Source organism: Eleutherodactylus coqui, chromosome 7, assembly GCF_035609145.1.
Source record: "Eleutherodactylus coqui strain aEleCoq1 chromosome 7, aEleCoq1.hap1, whole genome shotgun sequence".
NCBI lineage: Eukaryota > Metazoa > Chordata > Amphibia > Anura > Eleutherodactylidae > Eleutherodactylus > Eleutherodactylus coqui.
The window spans coordinates 217,264,539-217,282,413 of NC_089843.1; the positions used below are offsets into that span (position 1 = coordinate 217,264,539).

At 43.3% G+C, this 17,875-nt stretch overlaps 1 protein-coding gene across 5 annotated transcripts in view; it reads right to left on the reverse strand.

Annotated features, from left to right (window-relative positions):
* MAPK10 (mitogen-activated protein kinase 10) overlaps positions 1-17,875 on the reverse strand; it is a 234,943-nt gene that overhangs the window by 54,856 nt on the left and 162,212 nt on the right. The window contains exon 8 of one of the 5 annotated variants that reach the window (XM_066574369.1): positions 6,229-6,300. The exons of the other annotated variants lie outside the window; for them this stretch is intronic. Within the exon in view, the coding sequence (XP_066430466.1) occupies positions 6,229-6,300 (72 nt within the window). The remainder of the gene's footprint in view (positions 1-6,228; positions 6,301-17,875) is intronic. 5 annotated transcript variants of the gene reach the window in all.

A 17,875-nucleotide genomic window follows, 5' to 3' on the forward strand; every position in this document is an offset into this window, starting at 1 on the left:
CATGTGCTGCGTGATCTTCCCGCACACCATGTCCTACCCTCATCTGTGAACAAGGCCTCACAGCAATGTCTTCTATCATAAAAAGTGGGCCATCTGAGCTGCCTCAGAGGCTATTATGGGGCAGCGTGCTGTGCGTGGGATACATAGACAGCACACAGCCCGAATATAAGACCTATATAGGGCCTTATGCTGAGCAGCTGATTGGCAGGGTACATGCACAGAGACGATTTTTCTGCCTGATTTTCGGACATTCGTTGGGTAAACGCACAGGGGCTTCTTTTTCTTTTTTAGTCAGATGGAAAGTCCAAGTAAAAAAAAACAAAAAAAAACAGATTGCAGCATGTCCCATGCGTGTGCGTGGTCACCACCTTTGTTTCATCCCACATACATACAGCCTATGACAACAGTTTACTGAAGCGCCAGGCGCAGTATACAGGCTCTGGGAGCTGTATACTATATGATCCACTAGTAATGATGTTCTCATCACAGAATTGATATGATTAAATGATAGAATAAGCTGTGTTACCGCAGTGCAAAATACTCTACTAAGATTAACCCCTTAAGGACCAGACACTTTTTAGGCATTTTACCCATGTGCTGCCTTTTTTTCCCTCAGCTACCCAAAGTGTTTTTGCTGATTTTTTTCCCCCATGACGTATAGAGTTATTTTTTCTTAATCTATATTCACTACTTATTTTTCAGTTGTTTTTTTTTTTTTTCAGTTTTATTAGGGCTAAAAATATTTTTAAAAAACAGTATTTTTAAAATTTATAGTTGTTTATTTTTAAGAGTAGTACATGTATGCTAAAATAAAGTACAGGAATGGGTTCTTCCTCTTGTTCTGGACGTTGTGGTATATAATTTGTATGGTTTTGGATTGCAGGGCGTATTCGGCGACGGTTTTTCTGGTGTCAGCAGTTTTCTTTTTCATGTATATATTTGTGTTTTATTCTGTATTTTTAAACTGATTTTTGTAACTATATTTTTAACATCTATGCCCCCCATGATATCGTATAAGACCTCTGGGGGACATTCACATTGTCTTTTTTTTTTTTTTTCAATTGCACACTTTTCTACTGTAGCTGGGGCATCCACAGGAGCCCCACTTGCAGGAGAAACATCCCCCTGTAGTGACATTAGTCACTAACAGAGCTGGTCTGGACTCGCTAGGACCCTGCAGCTCTGCCGTGCCAGTGGGCACCCGATGATCACATGATCGCTGGGTCAAATATCGGTAGCAACAACTGCTCTCTCTCTCTTCACTACACGGTGCGCATTGAGTGCTATGTCGTCCGCTTCTGCCTTCTCCTACAGATCCTGGGCTGTGACCAACAGCTGAAGGCCTGACCTATTCCGGGTCTTACATTCAGGTAGGAACTATCAAGAGTTGATCCAGGGATTATTCTGATTGCCATTATGGAGTCGGGAAGGAATTTTTCCCCAACTGGGCTAATTGTCTTCTGCCTCTTGGGGTTTTTGCCTTCCTCTGGATCAACAAGGGGGTTGAAACCGGCTGCACTAGATGGACATTGTCTTCATTCAGCATAGCATACTATGCTATTATGTTCTTGCTACACTGCAGGAGCTATAATATGGCGCCATATTTTTACTATCAGCCAGGATTAAAGCCCAAGCTCCGTAAATTTACGGCGCTTAGCCCTTAATAGATCAATAATTCAGTGACTCTTTAAAGGCAGAAATAGGGTACAGCAAATGGTCAATACGATGAATAACAAGTAAATGGTGACTTTGTAACCACAGAGCCATGCAGAAGGAACGCTGCGTTCTACTATTTGACCAGTAGATGGAGCCCTTACTGTTCTAGAATGCATAGGCTTGGCTGCATGAATGAGTGCATGTGGGAGGAAGACACACATGAAAAGCCAGAGATATTAACCTTGAGCTCTGAAACTCTGCTGATGAACTGCGGCACTTCTCCAGAAGTCTATCTCTTCCAGACAACATCAGCTGGTGGATTAGAGCGCACCTGGAGGAGTCTGTCTACATAGACCGCGGTCTGCGCTTCATAGCTCTCGCTGGGAGCAGTTATAGATTAGCGCTCCTGATCAGATGCAGGCTTCAGGGGTTTGCGGAGCTCAAATAAATGCATTTTCTCTGTTTTCTGTCTGACTCTGCTTTGCATCTAAGTAATTGAATTGCCTTTCTAGTAGAGTAAGCAGGAACCAGTGCAAAACACAGATGCCGCCCAGGAAAGTGAGGATGGGCTGATAGCGCTACAGTCCTAAATGTGCGCTACGGTTTCAGAAGTCCCCAGGTTCTGATAAGCCTGGGTAAATATGCATGGTGCTGCTGTCCGAATGTTACAGTTTAAAAAAAAAAATGAATCCAAATCTCTTAAAATAATAGAAGCCGGAGTACTTACCTGCTGTCCGTGGCATCGCAATGCGGCAGCCCCGTGGTCCTACCGGGCTTTGTTTTAAAACGACTACCTTGTGGCCAATCAAAATTTGCAGTGGTCATATGCCACCACTGCCACGTGGCCAGAGGAATGGCACCCCACCGCAGCGGCCTCTGCCTAGCGGTCAGGTAGTAGCTGTTCCTGAAGTAAAGACCGGGAGGACAGCGAGGCTGCAGCGGGGGAGGGGGTGGATAAGTACCCCTGCTTTTATTATTTTAACAGATTTGGATGCATTTTCAAAAAATCCCCACTTTTTTTTTAAGTCGGCAGCATCCATCTCCAGACAGCGGCTTCATGAAAAGTATATCCTATGCAAAATCTGGGTGATTTCTGGGAGTATACATACAAGTAGAGATGAGCGAGTATACTCACTAAGGGCAATTACTTGAGCATGCATTGCCCTTAGCGAGTACCTGCCCACTCGGGAGCAAAAATTCGGCTGCCTGCGGTGGGCGGGGAGCGGCGGGGAGGAACGGAGGGGAGATCTCTCAAGCCCCCCCCCCCGCTGCTGACTGCCACAACTCACCTGTCACCTGCGCCAGCAGCCAAACCTTTTCTCCTGAGCGGGGAGGTACTCGCTAAGGTCAATACTCGCTTGAGCAATTGTCCTTAGCGAGTATGCTCGCTTATCTCTAGATACAAGTCCGCAGCGGTCATGTCTGCAGCGATTAAGATGCAGTTTATCCACATGCTTATAATCTCTATGGTAGCTGCCCCTTCATATCACCACTGACCGCAGATAGCAGATCAGTCATAGCTGAGACATGTAGCGGTGGACTACATCCTAAGTCATACGGTTATCATTATGGTCAAGTTGTAAATATGGTGGCTCTATAACCCTAATACCAGCCGGTCACACCGACACATCCTCATGCTCAGGGACCTGCCGAAGGTCATACTGTAACTTTGTGTCTGGGGACAGTAATGAAGCCCAGGACCGCTGATGGCTCCGCGCTGCAGGACTTGGGACTGCAGCACACTATTATTACACTCTATTAAAGCACTGCCAACCAAGGGAATACAATGTCATGGAGGCAGATGAGTAGCAGGAGAACTCATCATGGCATGTTCCTGACCGGCAGACATGATATCATCCAACAGATATTCTGCTACCCCAGAGCAACAGGCGCAGAGAAGCCGGAGGGGAAGGGACAATACAAACTGCCCCCACGAACATATTTACCTGAGCGCATAATCTGTGGAAAATGGCGTCAATTAATTAACATTGATTTAATTGTTCTGCTCATGTGTAACATCTGCATATATTTCTTGTAAAGAAGAACGCAGCATGCTCTATTTTACCACTTATTAAGCGCGTAAGAGCCCTGTCGTTCCCTATGTGTATGCTTGAGACGCAGTGTAATTACAGTGCGAATGTGCGCCGTTTTTTACGTATGCTGTTAGGAGACACGAGAAAGAAATTGAAAATAAAAGAGAAGAAACTAGTGCAGAGCAGCGCTGTACGTGCGCAGGCATACACGAGTAATGCAGCTCTCTGCGCAGGTAAAATGCCGCCATTTGTCTGCAGCGTATTACCATGCGGTCGTGTTAGCCCAGCCGTACAGTGAAAGAGACGGTACAAGCGGCTGTGCTGACTACAATGTCATACTACACTTTTATCAGAGCAGAACCGCTGCTGCAAAACCCGCGGCGGTTTTGAAGCGGCCCGGCCGCTCGCTCTTCCGCTGTGGCCGGCGCTCCCATAGAGGAGAGCGTGACCGCAGCGGGAAAAAAAAATGGTCATGCTGCGGTCGGCAAATCCGTGCCACAACGGCGGGTTCTGCTGGCTTAGCCGCAGCGGATTTGCCATCCCGCGTGGACGAGATTTCTGAGAAATCTCGTCCACATGGCTGGCTAATCCCGGGGTTAGCGGCCGCATGCGGATTTGCCACGGCGAAATTCCGCACAGAATTTCCGCGGCAAATCTGCCCCGTGTGAACCCAGCCCTACAGAGATCTAAATCCCATGCTTTTCTTTACACAATCACATCCATCCACAGCTGCCAACATACCCGCTATACCCAAACTAATATCCCAATTTAAGAAATTTGGGTTGGGAGGTCCAAGCTTCAGCCAATACTGTCTTCAGTTTCGGGATGAAGACCACCTTTCAATTGATGATCTATACACATGTGACATTTTACTTAAAGGGGCCACGCCAGTGAAATTTTGTCTTCATTCATTCTGTAACTACACCCCCCCCCCCTTCCTCCCTACCCCTACCCCCCCCCCCCCCCCACTCCCCAGTATATATAAATCAGCTGGTATTATAGTACTTTGGTTAGCTAATCCTTTCTATCTAAAACTCCCGGAGTCCGCCTCCTCATGTGGTCATGTGATGTCAGTTCTGACCAACTTTGAGAATACATGAACCCAAGTAAATCAAACTAGTTAGTTTCTCAGTCATTAAGACTCCTCTGTGATGGACCCTATCACACATGCTCTTCAGAAAGGGGCAGAGACACTCCTATCACGGTTACAGATGATCACACAGCTCCTGTCACACAATTATCATAAAGGAGATCACAGCTCTTCCTGCTGACTGTACACTTATAGCTTAGCTAATTTAGGTGAATACAGAATGTAATGGAGATGTGTACCCAGCAGCAGAGATAGTACAGTCTATTGCTATTCCTCTCATGCTGTGCTGATGCATCATCGGATTGATAGCACAGAAAGGTGAAAGAGAAAGAAAGGACATTAACATGGTGCCTGATAAGCATCAGACAGGAGACTGCACTGCATGGAAGTGGCTGCCATATATAGAGAAGACCTCCAGACTGTGAAAGGCAATTAGATGGGAGGGCACGGATGGAAAAATGTGTTTTCATTGGAATGACCCTTTAACTCCACATATCCCAAGATGTATGACGCAAGATGAAAAAAAACCATGTAATTTTTTTTTACTGTGTGGGATGCCTCCGACGGATCCCATGTTAAACAAGAGTATACATTTAAAGAGATCCTTTTATTCACTGGATGGCTAGCCGGATGCCTCTAACAAATGCTATCTATCCATCAGCCACCCATCACCCATAGGCTCCCTTTTTTAAAAAAAAAAAGCAAACATTCCCGTATATGTTTTTTAATGGATGGCACTAAAACATATGATTTTTCTATCCTGTGTACACAGCTGTGTACTTTATACATAAAAAAAATGCCTAGGTTATTGCACATACCGTGTTTCCCCGAAAATTAGACAGTGTCTTATATTAATTTTTATTCAAAAAGGTTTAACTTTTTTTACATGTATAGCTGCCTGGACACTATTTAAATTGACCTTTTAAATTAACTGTTAGCAGGGCTTAATTTTGGAGTAGGGCTTAAATTTCAAGCATCCTCAAAAAGCCTGAAAAAATCATTTTGCATCCTCAAAAATTCTGGAAAATCATGCTAGGTCTTATTTTCAGGGTATGTCTTATTTTCAGGGGAACAGGATAGTTATTATTACTATTGTGTCTAGCCTGAGTCAAGGAAGCATGGCACAGCTCTGCAAACCGTAGGGAGCTAGAGATGTGCTTAGGTTGCGTTCTGCGTACTCAGGAGCTGCCGGCTATTAATAAATGCATTACGTTCATTATATATTAATAACATTGGTAAGTTATAATAGGTGCATTGAAAGCACCAAACGATCGTCCGAACACGGAGCCCTGATTTCATGAATTGCTTCAGTATGGTGGTGGATGTCAAAAAAGCTATGATGCAGATGAGAAACGTTAGCGACACTTAAGAGTGTCTTCTCTACTAGTTGTGAGCTCTGTTGTTCTAGTTCTTGCAAACCAAGAAGTTGGCAGTCAAAAGGAAGGATACGATCAGTGCCTGGAAACAACACAGCACCTTTAATCATTTCTCCCATGATGCACCCCACAGACCACATGTCAACTGGAAACAAATAAAAATAATGAAATGAAGAAACAGCAACAAGTCAACAGAAAACAATGTACATGAAGGTCCATCATGCAGTGTGAAAACAAACAGCTAGGGGGCAGAACTTGTTTGCCCCACACACAAAGTATTGAACACACGACAAACTGAGCAATGACACATGATCTAAAATGTACTTCTTTTTGTAAAGAGGTATTACAACTAGAGATGAGCGAGCAGGCTCGTTTAGGGCTGATGCTTGATCGAGCATCGGTCTTGGCGAGTAACTGATTACTCAACCGAGCTCCCTGCAGGGGGGCGGCGGGGGAAGAGTGAGAGATCTCTCTCCCCCGCGCCGCCCCCCTGCATCAGTTACTCAACAAGACCGAGCATCAGCCTTAAAAGAGCGTGCTCGCTCATCTCTAATTACCACTACAATCATTTAACAGCCTATTTTTCCACAGGTCCGGAGAGGTATTGTAGCGTGCACGCTCACAGACTATTCCATTCAAGCTCCTCCCTGTGGTTGTGCGACTGCAGTAGATAGAGGACTAGAGTCCCCTCTTCTAGTGACCGTTGGAGGCCATAGGAATGGATCACCAGTCCAGTTGATAGATAATGAAGGTTTGAGGTTGGAATACCCCTTTTAAGCTACCCTTCGGTTTTGGGATAAAATTGTGTCCTAGGACTGTTGGTTGAAGTTATATTACCTGCTGTTGGTCTTTTGTGCAGATACCCCTCTAATCCGCCGATTCCGGGTACCATCTTCAGCATCCGAGATGACCGACGCAATCGTCTGACTATCCGATCCCCACAATGCTAGACTACGAATGCGCTATATCTGGTCTCTGATTGGCCAACACTGCTCACAAGATCGATGCTGGCAAATCAGAGAGTAGTATACAGTGTTCATTAAGTAGCAAGAAAATTGTATCAGCCATCTTGGGCAGGTGAAAATACGATCCCGAAGCGGCGGAATGAAAAGTCAACAGCAGAAAAGGATGACAGCAAGAGGGTCGCCTTAAGGACCATTATGAGGACAATATATGTAAAAAAATGACATACAACCATGAAAATGTCAACAAATGTCGTAATACACAAGGAATAATCAACCGACGCGGAAAACAAAAACTTGTTCACCGCTCTCAACACTAAGAAAACTGAAAAGAGAACGAACCGCATCTAAAATATTCCTAAATACATAATCGGAAGCAGATTGTAGAGAAAAATTGACCGGAAATATTTCTAATTTTTGGCCGTTCATCATTTTCAGCCATAAATTCTAAAGACATTTGTATTTTTGCTGAAGATACATGAATTGTCAGATTAGATTCCTTCACTGAGTTGTCAGACACTTAACTGATTCCATCTGTGGCCAAATATGCAAATGTTCATGACCCAAAATAGGAAAGAAAACTAAAGAGCAATAGGTGACTTCAGAGGGAGGGGAAAAAAGTGAAGTGGAGAGGGAGGGAGAAGCCCAGCCACCACCCACCAGCCGGGAGTGTGTATTGAGTGCATTGTGCTGGCTTAGAGGAAGAGCTACATATCCATTAATCACCTACTCTACCCCAAGAAAGGTATTTGCACGCATGCATCAGTTCTGCTTCAGTTTGTAATCAGTCCACAGTCAAATACGGATCAGTTTTAAAATGACTCAAAATACAGACCGGATTTGCACTGCGAAATCTGGAGCGGGCGTCCGCCTCTGGGTTCTACAGCCATTACCGTCCATAGCATGCTATGGAGAAGTGCTTTTACCTAGAATCCCACCCGGTTGTGTGCAGCCGGCTTTGCTTAGACCGCAAATAAAAGTTTGCAAAACCTATGAGTGGGGTTTATGATCGGCACCCATACACGGGCATCGGCACCCGTGTGACTGAGCCCTTACTGCAGGAAGAAGTCGGCCGTACTTCAAGAATGAATGCAATGAAGCCAATCACATGTTCTTTCTCCCGGCGCTGCAGAGAGTCGTCCGTCCTGAAGTGCGGCCGTCTTCTTCCTGCAGTAACACGGGCACCGATGCGCCCGTGTGACTAAGCCCTCAGAATGCAAATCTTGGTGCGGAACTTACTGCAAGTCTTCAGGAAGAATCGATTTCCCATAGCATGCTATGAGCGCTATTTCCTGCGATCTGCAGTGCAGACGCCAGCTGCGGTTTCCGCATCAAATATCCTCCCGTGGCGGGAGCCCTCAGTATACGTCTGCATACTTGGTGAGTTGCACTAAGTTGGTAGCAATCAAGCTAATGTTATAGATCTACTTTGCTGACTGTATTTCAGGAATTTATGCAAAAAGTGGAGTTTCATTAATGAATGTCTCTCTTGGAGTCGCTTTTTGTAGCTGAAATGTTTCATTTACAGAGCCCTGCTTAACAAATAAAGCCCTGAACATTACATATATCTGCAAAATTAATTCGCCACTGAACTGGATGACTGCTGAGCACATTACAAGTCAGAATCAATATTCATAACCCATAATCTCTCACAAGAGGCTGAAATGTAGATTTATGATTGGCGCGGCTCTAATTGTCACACTGTTCTTCATATTGTAAAAAGAGTAGGAACATAAAAAGTAATAAGGGGATATGGGCGCACGGTGGAGGTTCATCATTTCAAGTCCTACGTTTGATTACCATCTTAAATACATCCTACGGTTATAACAACTACTGTAGCAGCGGTTTAAGAGATCACGTAAATGTAAGGGCTCGGTCACACCAGCCATTTTTAAGTGCATGTATGGGTGCGATTTTGCATCGCATCTACATAGAACCAAAATCCACATCAGACTCCGAATCAAAAGCCGCACCATCAGGTGTGATTCTGATGGAATCTGCAGTAGACTTCATACCTTCGACTGAAAGGATGAAATCTGCTGGGGATTCGTGTTAAAACGATGCTGTGGGTTTTGGAGCGAATCTACACCAAAATCTGTAGGGCAATATATGCTGTGGATTTCGGTGTAGACCTGCACCGTGTGAACGCATCCTAAAGGTTTAACCCTTTCCAATCCAATGTCGGGCCTGCCCCAACATCCTCATTTCCCTCCACAGCTCTGATGTCGGGACAGGCCCGACACTGCAGTGCAGGAGTGCATCTGCACCCGATCGTCAGACACATCGGGTGCAGGTGCACTCCTGCACTGATCCTCATCAAGGACCCCCGAGGAGAAGGCAGAAAGGGTTTTTAACCCTTTCTGCCTTCTCCTTTACACATTACATAGCGCTCAATTAGCGCTATGTAATGCACGGAGATTCCGGCCGGCGATCATGTGACCGCCGGTGACACCTGACCACCAGCTGTCACGTGAACGCTGAGCCGGGAGCCTGAAGGGAGAGTGAGGAAGTATTACTTCCGCATTCTGCCCGGCGATCATGTGACCGCTGTGTGCCACCTGACCCCAGCTGTCACCTGATCACCGAGCCGGGAGGCAGAAGGGAAAATGCAGAAGTAATACTTCCGCATTCCCCCCACGGTGTAGTGACCATCTGCACCCTCCTGAACTCTGTCAGTTCAGGAGGGTGCAGGGAAAATGTATTTTTTCTCATCCATTCTCCCCAGCTCCAATTGGATTGGAAAGGGTTAACAATTATTTATTGAATATTAATTTTTTTTTACCTACAGTGGATATAAAAATCCTACACCCCCCCTGGTAAAATGCTGTGTTTTTGTCATGTTAACAAAACCAACAAAGATGAATCAATTCAGATTTATTCCCCCTCAGTGTGAGTCGTTATCTGTACAATCCCATTGAAAAACAAACTGTAATCGTTTAGGGTGGAAATTTTTTTTAACCCCTTAATGACACGGCCTATTTTGGCGTTGAGGACCAAGCGATTTTTTTGGTATTTTTCCATCTCCATTTTTCAAAAGCCATAACTTTTTTATTTTTCCGTGGACGCGGCCGTATAAGGGTTTGTTTTTTGCGTGGCGATCTGTAGTTTTTATCGGTGCCACTTTTGGGTACATAGACAATATCGTAAAATTTTTATTTATTTTTTTTAATGATAACAGGGAGAGAAAACGCATCAATTCTGCCATAGATTTTTTTTTTTTTGTTTTACAGCGTTAATCATGCAGCATAAATGACACACTAAATTTTTTCTGCGGGTCGGTATGGTAACAACGATACCAAAATTGTTATATTATTTTTAGGTTTTTACACTTTTTTGCAATAAAACCCCCTTTTTTTGGAAATCTTTTTTTTTTCTCTATAGCTGCATTCAAAGTCCTGTAACTTTTTTATTTTTCTATGTACGGAGCTCTTTAAGGGCTTATTTTTTGCGAGACGAGCTGTAGTTTTTATTGGTACCATTTTGGGAAATGTACGGCTTTTTTGATCAATTTTATTGCATTTTTTGTGAGGCAAAATGCTAAAAATTAGCATTTTGCCTCTGTTTTTTAGCGTTTTTTTAACGCTTTTTGTCGTACAAAATAAAAAGCGTGTTCAACTTTTTGTACACGTCGTTACGGACGCGTCAATATCCAATATGTGGGGTTTTAGTTTTTTTTCCCTTTTTTTATGCTAATATTAGAAAAAGCATAAAAAAGGGTTTTTTTTACATTTTTCTTTTTTTTACACTTTTCTTTTCTTTTTTTTATACTATTTGAGTCCCTCTGAGGGACTTACATCACTGTGCCTATGATCGCTGTCATAAGGCATGGCAGAGCTACTGCTCTGCCATGCCTTATCGCTTGTACAGCGATTATAGGCACAGGCAATACAGGACGCCAGTGTCTGGCGTCCTGTTGCCATGGTGACAGGCCGGGCTCTCGCGATAACATCGCGAGTTCCGGCCGGAGACACACAGGGATCACGATCCCTCTGTGAACTCTTTCCCTGCCGCGATCTACTTAGATCGCAGCAGGGAAGGGGTTAACAGCGGCGGGCGCATCTCCGATGTCCCCCCGCTGTTGGAGCGGGACGCCGGCTGTGACTGACAGCCGGCTCCCGCTGTGGGATAGCGCGGGATCTTATGTGATCCCGTGCTATCTCCAGGACGTACCGGTACGTCCTTTTGCGGGAAGTACCAGGCTCCCGGGACGTAACGGTACGTCCTGGAGCGGGAAGGGGTTAAAGAAAGCTAAAGTAATATGGTTGCATAAGTGTTCACACCCTCTTATATTTGGGGATGGGGTTGTGTTCAGAATTAGTAAATCACATTTAAACTCCTGATAACTAGTAGTCAGCGCTCCGCTGCCGTTATTTACAACTATTCTGATTTCCCCCATATAAAGTTCAGCTCTTCTAGGAGGATTTTTCAGACATTTTCTTAGTTGGTCGGTAAAGATCTTACAGCAGATCAAAGGGGGTCTGATTGTTGGAAGGTATCAGTCAGGAGAAGGGGGCCAAAACATATCCAAGGCATTATATATACCATGGAACACAGTGAAGACGTCGGCAAGAAGTGGATTACATTTGGCACAACAGTGACATTACCAAGAACTGGACGCCCCTCAAAGATTGATGAAAAGACCAGAAGAGGCCTACAGCAACATTAAAGGAGCTGCAGGTGTATTGATTGTGTAATGCATGTGACAACCATCTACCATATTCTTCATATGTCTGAGCTGTGGGGTTGGGGGACAGAAGCTTTTTCTAACAAAGAAAAACATCCAAGCCCGGCTATGTTTTGCCATAACCAACATCATGTCTGCCAAACGTACGCAGGGAGAACCTGTTATGGCCTGATGAGACCAAGGAGGAACTTTTTAGTCATAATTCCAAGCCAACACTGTGCATCACCAAGAGCGCATCATACCGCAGTGAAGATGGTGGGGGCAGCATTATGCGTTGGGGCTGTTATGTTGCTGGAACTGAGGCTTTATTCAGGGTGGAGGGAATTACGAACCGTTCCAAATGTCAGTCCATCTGGGCACAAAACCTTCCAGCTTCGGCTAAAAAGCTGAAGATGAAGAGGAATTTCACCATTCACCATGACAACGACCCAAAGAAACCTTCAAATCACCAAAAGAATGGCTTCACCAGAAGGAGATTAAAGTTTTGGAATGACCCAGCCAGAGCCCAGCCCTGAATCCTATTGAAGATCTGACAGATTTGGAGCGCTTTTCCAAGGAAGAATGGGCAAAGATTGCCAAGTCAAGATGTGCCATGCTGATAGACACTGACCCCAAGAGACTGAATGCTGTCACATAGTGAAATGGTACATCGATAAGTATTAGTTTGAGGGTATGTATATTTATGCAACATTAATTTTTTTTCCACCCTAAAAGTTTTCCGTTTGTTTTTCACTAGAATTATACAGATAACGGGTCACACTGTAGGCGGAAATTATTACATGACAAAAACATTGCATTTTAACAGGGGTGTGCAGACCTTTGTATAAGGGGGCTAGTATAGAATAGGCAAAAGTCGTTCAAATTTGTCATGGATGTCAAGTGGAATGCTTCTCCTGGAAAGGTTGGCAATTCTGCACCCTCCATAGAAAGATGGATGACTACCTTCTGAAGCAGCTGCTATACACATAAGATATAGTAGCTGTTGGTTAAACAACATAGATAATAGGCTATTCAACAAAAAAGGAAGTTGGCATAATTGGTCTATCTTCTTAAGAATCAAAGGATCTGATTAGAGATGAGCGAGCATACTCGGTAAGGCGATGTACTCGAGAGAGCATCGCCTTTTTCGAGTACCTGCTGGCTCGTCCCTGAAGATTCGGGGGGCGGCGGAGGGGATTGGGATGGAGGGAAAGAGGGATCTCTCTCACTCTCCTATTCGATCCCCCCCCCCCCACCCCCCGCTGCCCAGCGCCGCCCCCAACCCCCGCAGCCCCCCTGAATCTTCAGGGACGAGCCAGCAGGTACTCGAAAAAAGCGATGCTCTCTCTCGAGTAGATCGCCTTACCAAGTATGCTTGCTCATCTCTAGATCTGATATGTTCTTACAGAAGAGTACAGCTAGACTGTCTCCATAGGCTTGTCAGTAGATCCTGTTAATATTGGAGGGGTCACTAACAAAAGTAGATTTCCAAATTAGGGTTTTTAAAAAGTATGTTCGATCAGGTAAATCTTGGAATTGTCTGACCCTGAGTGGTTGTCACACTCTTGCAGTTCAACAATAAAACATAAGAATCACTAGATACTAAAAGCCCGTAGATTTCTATTGGGCTACCCTAAGGAAGTCAATGGAAGCCGTCCAATCTGCGGCCCTTCCGCAATTAACATTGTGAAAAGGTCGTGGGACCCGCGTTATCGCCTAGCGACAGTACGGGAAAATCTGTACTGCGCATGTCTGACAGTGAGCTGTCTGGACCAACCACGGTACTGATAATGAAGATGACTGACAGGTACGCGGGGTCACCAGCCGGGCACAGGGTTATATTCCACTGCGTGATCTGGAATCCAACCTGGTCGTGTGCAGCGGCCTAAAGAGGACAAAATAAAGGACCACAGGTGCTACCCTCATGATGTAAGAGAAAGGATTAACACAAATCTTCTTTATTAGTGAATTGGTTACCAGCACAATAACACGTTTCGGGGACACAGCCCCTTCTTCAGAAATAGCTGGAAAGAGTACAACTAAACAGATGGATAATAAAAGGTAGAAAGAATAGTTAAAAAATGAAGAGACAAAAATAAAATTAAAAATTAGCAGCAATGATAACTACAATAAATTTTTGCCTGTTTGGCGGTTCAAAAATATACAAAACATTCATAGAATATAAGCAGGTACCATATATACTCGAGTATAAGCCTAGTTTTTCAGCACATTTTTTATGCTGGAAAAGCCCCCCTCTGCTTATACTCGAGTGAGGTAAAAAAAAAAACAACAACAAAAAAACTGCAATACTCAGCGCTCGATCATTCACAGCCATTCAGTGAATGACATCACTGAATGGCTGTGATTGGTTTATTGAGCGCTGGCTGTGATTGGCTGGCGCTCGATCCAATAACAACGCTTCCTTACACACCGCTGACAGGGGGGGGAATTCAAAGCCGAGCAGGAAGATGACAGCGGGGAAAATTCTCAAGCAGCTTGCCGCACCACCGGGGAAGCCATTGTGCCGGTGACACAGACGTCGGCTGGGAGGTGAGTATTGCATTTTTTCTTTACCTAGTATATACTGGAGTATAGCTCGGCTTATACTCGAGTCAATAAGTTTTACCAGTTTTTTGTGGTAAACCCTATTGACTCGGCTTATACTCGGGTCGGCTAATACTCGAGTATATACGGTAATTCTAAAAAAACAATGAAATAAAAAAAAAAATAGAGATTAAGTAAATAAAGTTACAACTCGAAAAACCAAATTAAGAAAGGCAAGTCTGAAAACAGATTAGAGAACAATTAATATCTCTGTGAAACACAACAAAAGAATAATGAAATATTCTGTTCTTTCATCTTCTAGTAGAGGAATATATACATTTATCATATTACACATTGATTTCTCGAATACTTCGGATTTTTATAGTTTCATTACTGTTTTAGTCTTTGGTTTTATTTCAGAGATATTAATTGTTCTCTAATCGGTTTATAGATTTCTTACTCGTTTTTCAGTACAAAAACTTATTTATTAACTTTATCTCGATTTCAAAAAAGATTTGATTGTGTATTTTTTTAAGTTATTAAAGGCTAATAATCTATGAGTATTTGTATATTTTTGCACCACCAAACAGGTAAAAATGTATTGAGGTTACCATAGTTCATAATTTTTACTTTCATCATTTTGTATCTTTTCATTTGTAAACCATTGTTCTTCCTACCTATTATTATCTGGCTGTTTCACTGGTACTCTTTCCAGCTATTTCTGAAGAAGGGGCTGCATCCCGAAACTTCTTATTGTGCTTGTTACCAATTGACTAATAATGATATTTTGGGTTAATCCTTCCGCCTCAATGCAGCTTACATCCTGAGGTTAGCGCCTACGGTCCTTCATTTTCTCTTTTTTATGGTCAAGCATTTCTATGCCCCGTTACCCATAGTGACGCTATTTGGATCGGCAGCACCCTACTAATCACTCTAAAAAGAAAAGGAAATACTGGTTTTAGGACATTTTGTTCACATTTTTTCGTCCAATCCATAGATTTTGTCCATTGCTTTCCTAGTCCACTAGGACATTTTGTCCAATCCACATTTTGTCTCATTGCTTTCCTCGTCCAGTAAGACATTTCGCCATTGTTACTTTATGCCATACTTAAGAAAAGAGACGTGTGTTCTCCTCTCGCACATATAGTATATATGAAATCACTGTCCGAAGGACGACGTCGGACGTTGCCACCTCTTGACCCAATACCGTAGTAAAAAAGTTGTAATTTCACAAAAGTTTAACTGATCACATGACGATGACATCATCACAGGTCCTGTAGGGCAAGTGCTAAGGTGCCTGTGATGATGTCAATTACATACAACAGGCCTGGTCATTATGGGGTTTCCACAAGTGGCTCAGAATCACTTCTGGGTCTCCAATGCTAAGTGGGTAAAATCTAGGTTGGACATATCGGTATATAAGATAAATTTAAACCGGTCGTAATGTCCACCTGGATGAGTTTTACATTGGACAAACTTATGAAAGGGCAAGAAATCTTGAACCAACTGCCCTCAAACCAAAACACTACTTGGAACACATTCTTAATAGAAGTCGCTCCACCTTCTTTTCTCTTGAAGACTGTATGAAAAACATTAGGAATTTGTTCCTTTTGTACTGAATTTCCTAACGAAACAATGTCATTAATTAAAAAAGATTTACAATCCCTTTAAAAAAAAATCTGCCTTGCTTCTCTCTGCGGTACCTTGACAGGATGGTAATATAGGAGACCTACACCTTAATATTTGGCTTAAAGGAAATCTGTCATCGGCTATATGCACCATAAACCCAGGAGGCCGTGAATGTGCACCTCCCATTCATCTCTATGAGAGTGTGTGAAAGCACAGCCTATTGAGGAGAGTCAAGCCGCTGTGCATCTGCTGAGGGGACACCACAGGAACTGGGGAGAGCTCCCCAGACTCCCCTTCATCTAAACTATAAGCACCAAAACATAGTCTATGGTGCTTATAGTCAATGACAGGTTTTCTTTAAAGGGGTTTTATCATTAATATAAAAACTTTTCCAGTAACTGGGCAAGTTCTAAAATAAAAAAAATTGATAATACTCACCTATCCTGAAACGGAGCGGAGTAGCACACACTGCCCCGGCGTTGGCTTTCAGTTGGATGGCCAGGTGGAAACACACGACCAATCAGAGGCCACAGCGTGACGTCCCGAAATTACTGGCATGATAGCGCCAAGGATATGACTGCTGATGGTGATACTGCGGCCTCTGGTTGGAAGCCGGCTCCGGGGCAGCGTGAGCTACTCGGCTCCACATCGGGGGGTCCAAGGAGAGGTGAGTATTTATTTTTTTTATTTTAGAATGACCCATATGATGGAAACATTTTTATATTAATGATAAAACCCCTTTAAATATGGACCAAATCAACATGCAAATGATGTATGTGATAATGGTTACATCACAACACTAAAGTGAGAACAACTTGTAAAAAAATGGTTACACAATTTCACAGTGGAATTTAGAATCGAATGCACTTGCTAAATGGAACATATAAGTAAGCCAAGCGGCAAGCATCAATATGGAAAACAAGATGTAGCATCTGCACAGCCATTACCGATTACTGATTACCGATACTGCATATGGATTTGAATGGAAGTTGCAAAGCGCACCATGAATAATGAAAAATACAAGCGATACCCAAAAGTAAGTAAATGACTACAATGAAGACATGCATATATATATATATATATAGTGTAGTTATCACTCAAACTCCCACTAAGTGTCATAGTATTTTTTTTTTTGTATTCTAATCAGCTGCTGCTATGACTTATACATACCTTCCAACCTAATGCTCTTGATTCTGACTATTACAGAAAAACTAATGAAGCTAGGAGACTGTAAAATGATATTCTGAGAGTGAACAGGAAAAACGGGGGTTAGACTTTCTGTGATCTGCTGGAAAAGGAAATGTTAGAGAGTAACACTGTCAATAATCTAAGAAATACTTAAAAAGTAACTAAACTGCAACAAAAACTTTCAAACATGTCATAGTGACATATCAGAAGTAGGGTATTAATAAATGGGGGTCTGGGCACTGAGACCCCCAAAACCACTAAAATGAATGAACAGATGTGTTCATCCGAGTGCTGTGCCCATTCGGCTGTTAACAACAAGCAGTGTATGAACTCCACAGATTTTCTATTGAGCCCAAGCAACACTCCGAGCAGGAACAGAAACAGCTGAATGGGCATAGTGCTCAGCTGAGCGTTTCTGGCCATTTGTTTTAGCAAGTGGTAGTAGTCTTAGCAACTGGACCCCTACCGATCAATACCTCTGACATTTCACTATGACATGTCAGAAGTTTTACAAAGTTGAACTTTAATAGAGGAGGACCTCTGGAAGAGTAATAACCAGGATACAGGCTGTACAGCCACTCAAGTGCTTTGTAAGGCTCTTATTGCGAGACTTTCAAGTAATCTGAGACATTTAGTTGTATCAACTGATACAAGGGGGCAATATGACAGTAAATCAGTATATAAATGTGGCCTGGGCTATATTATGTAGGGAGCCTTATTACATGTACAACACA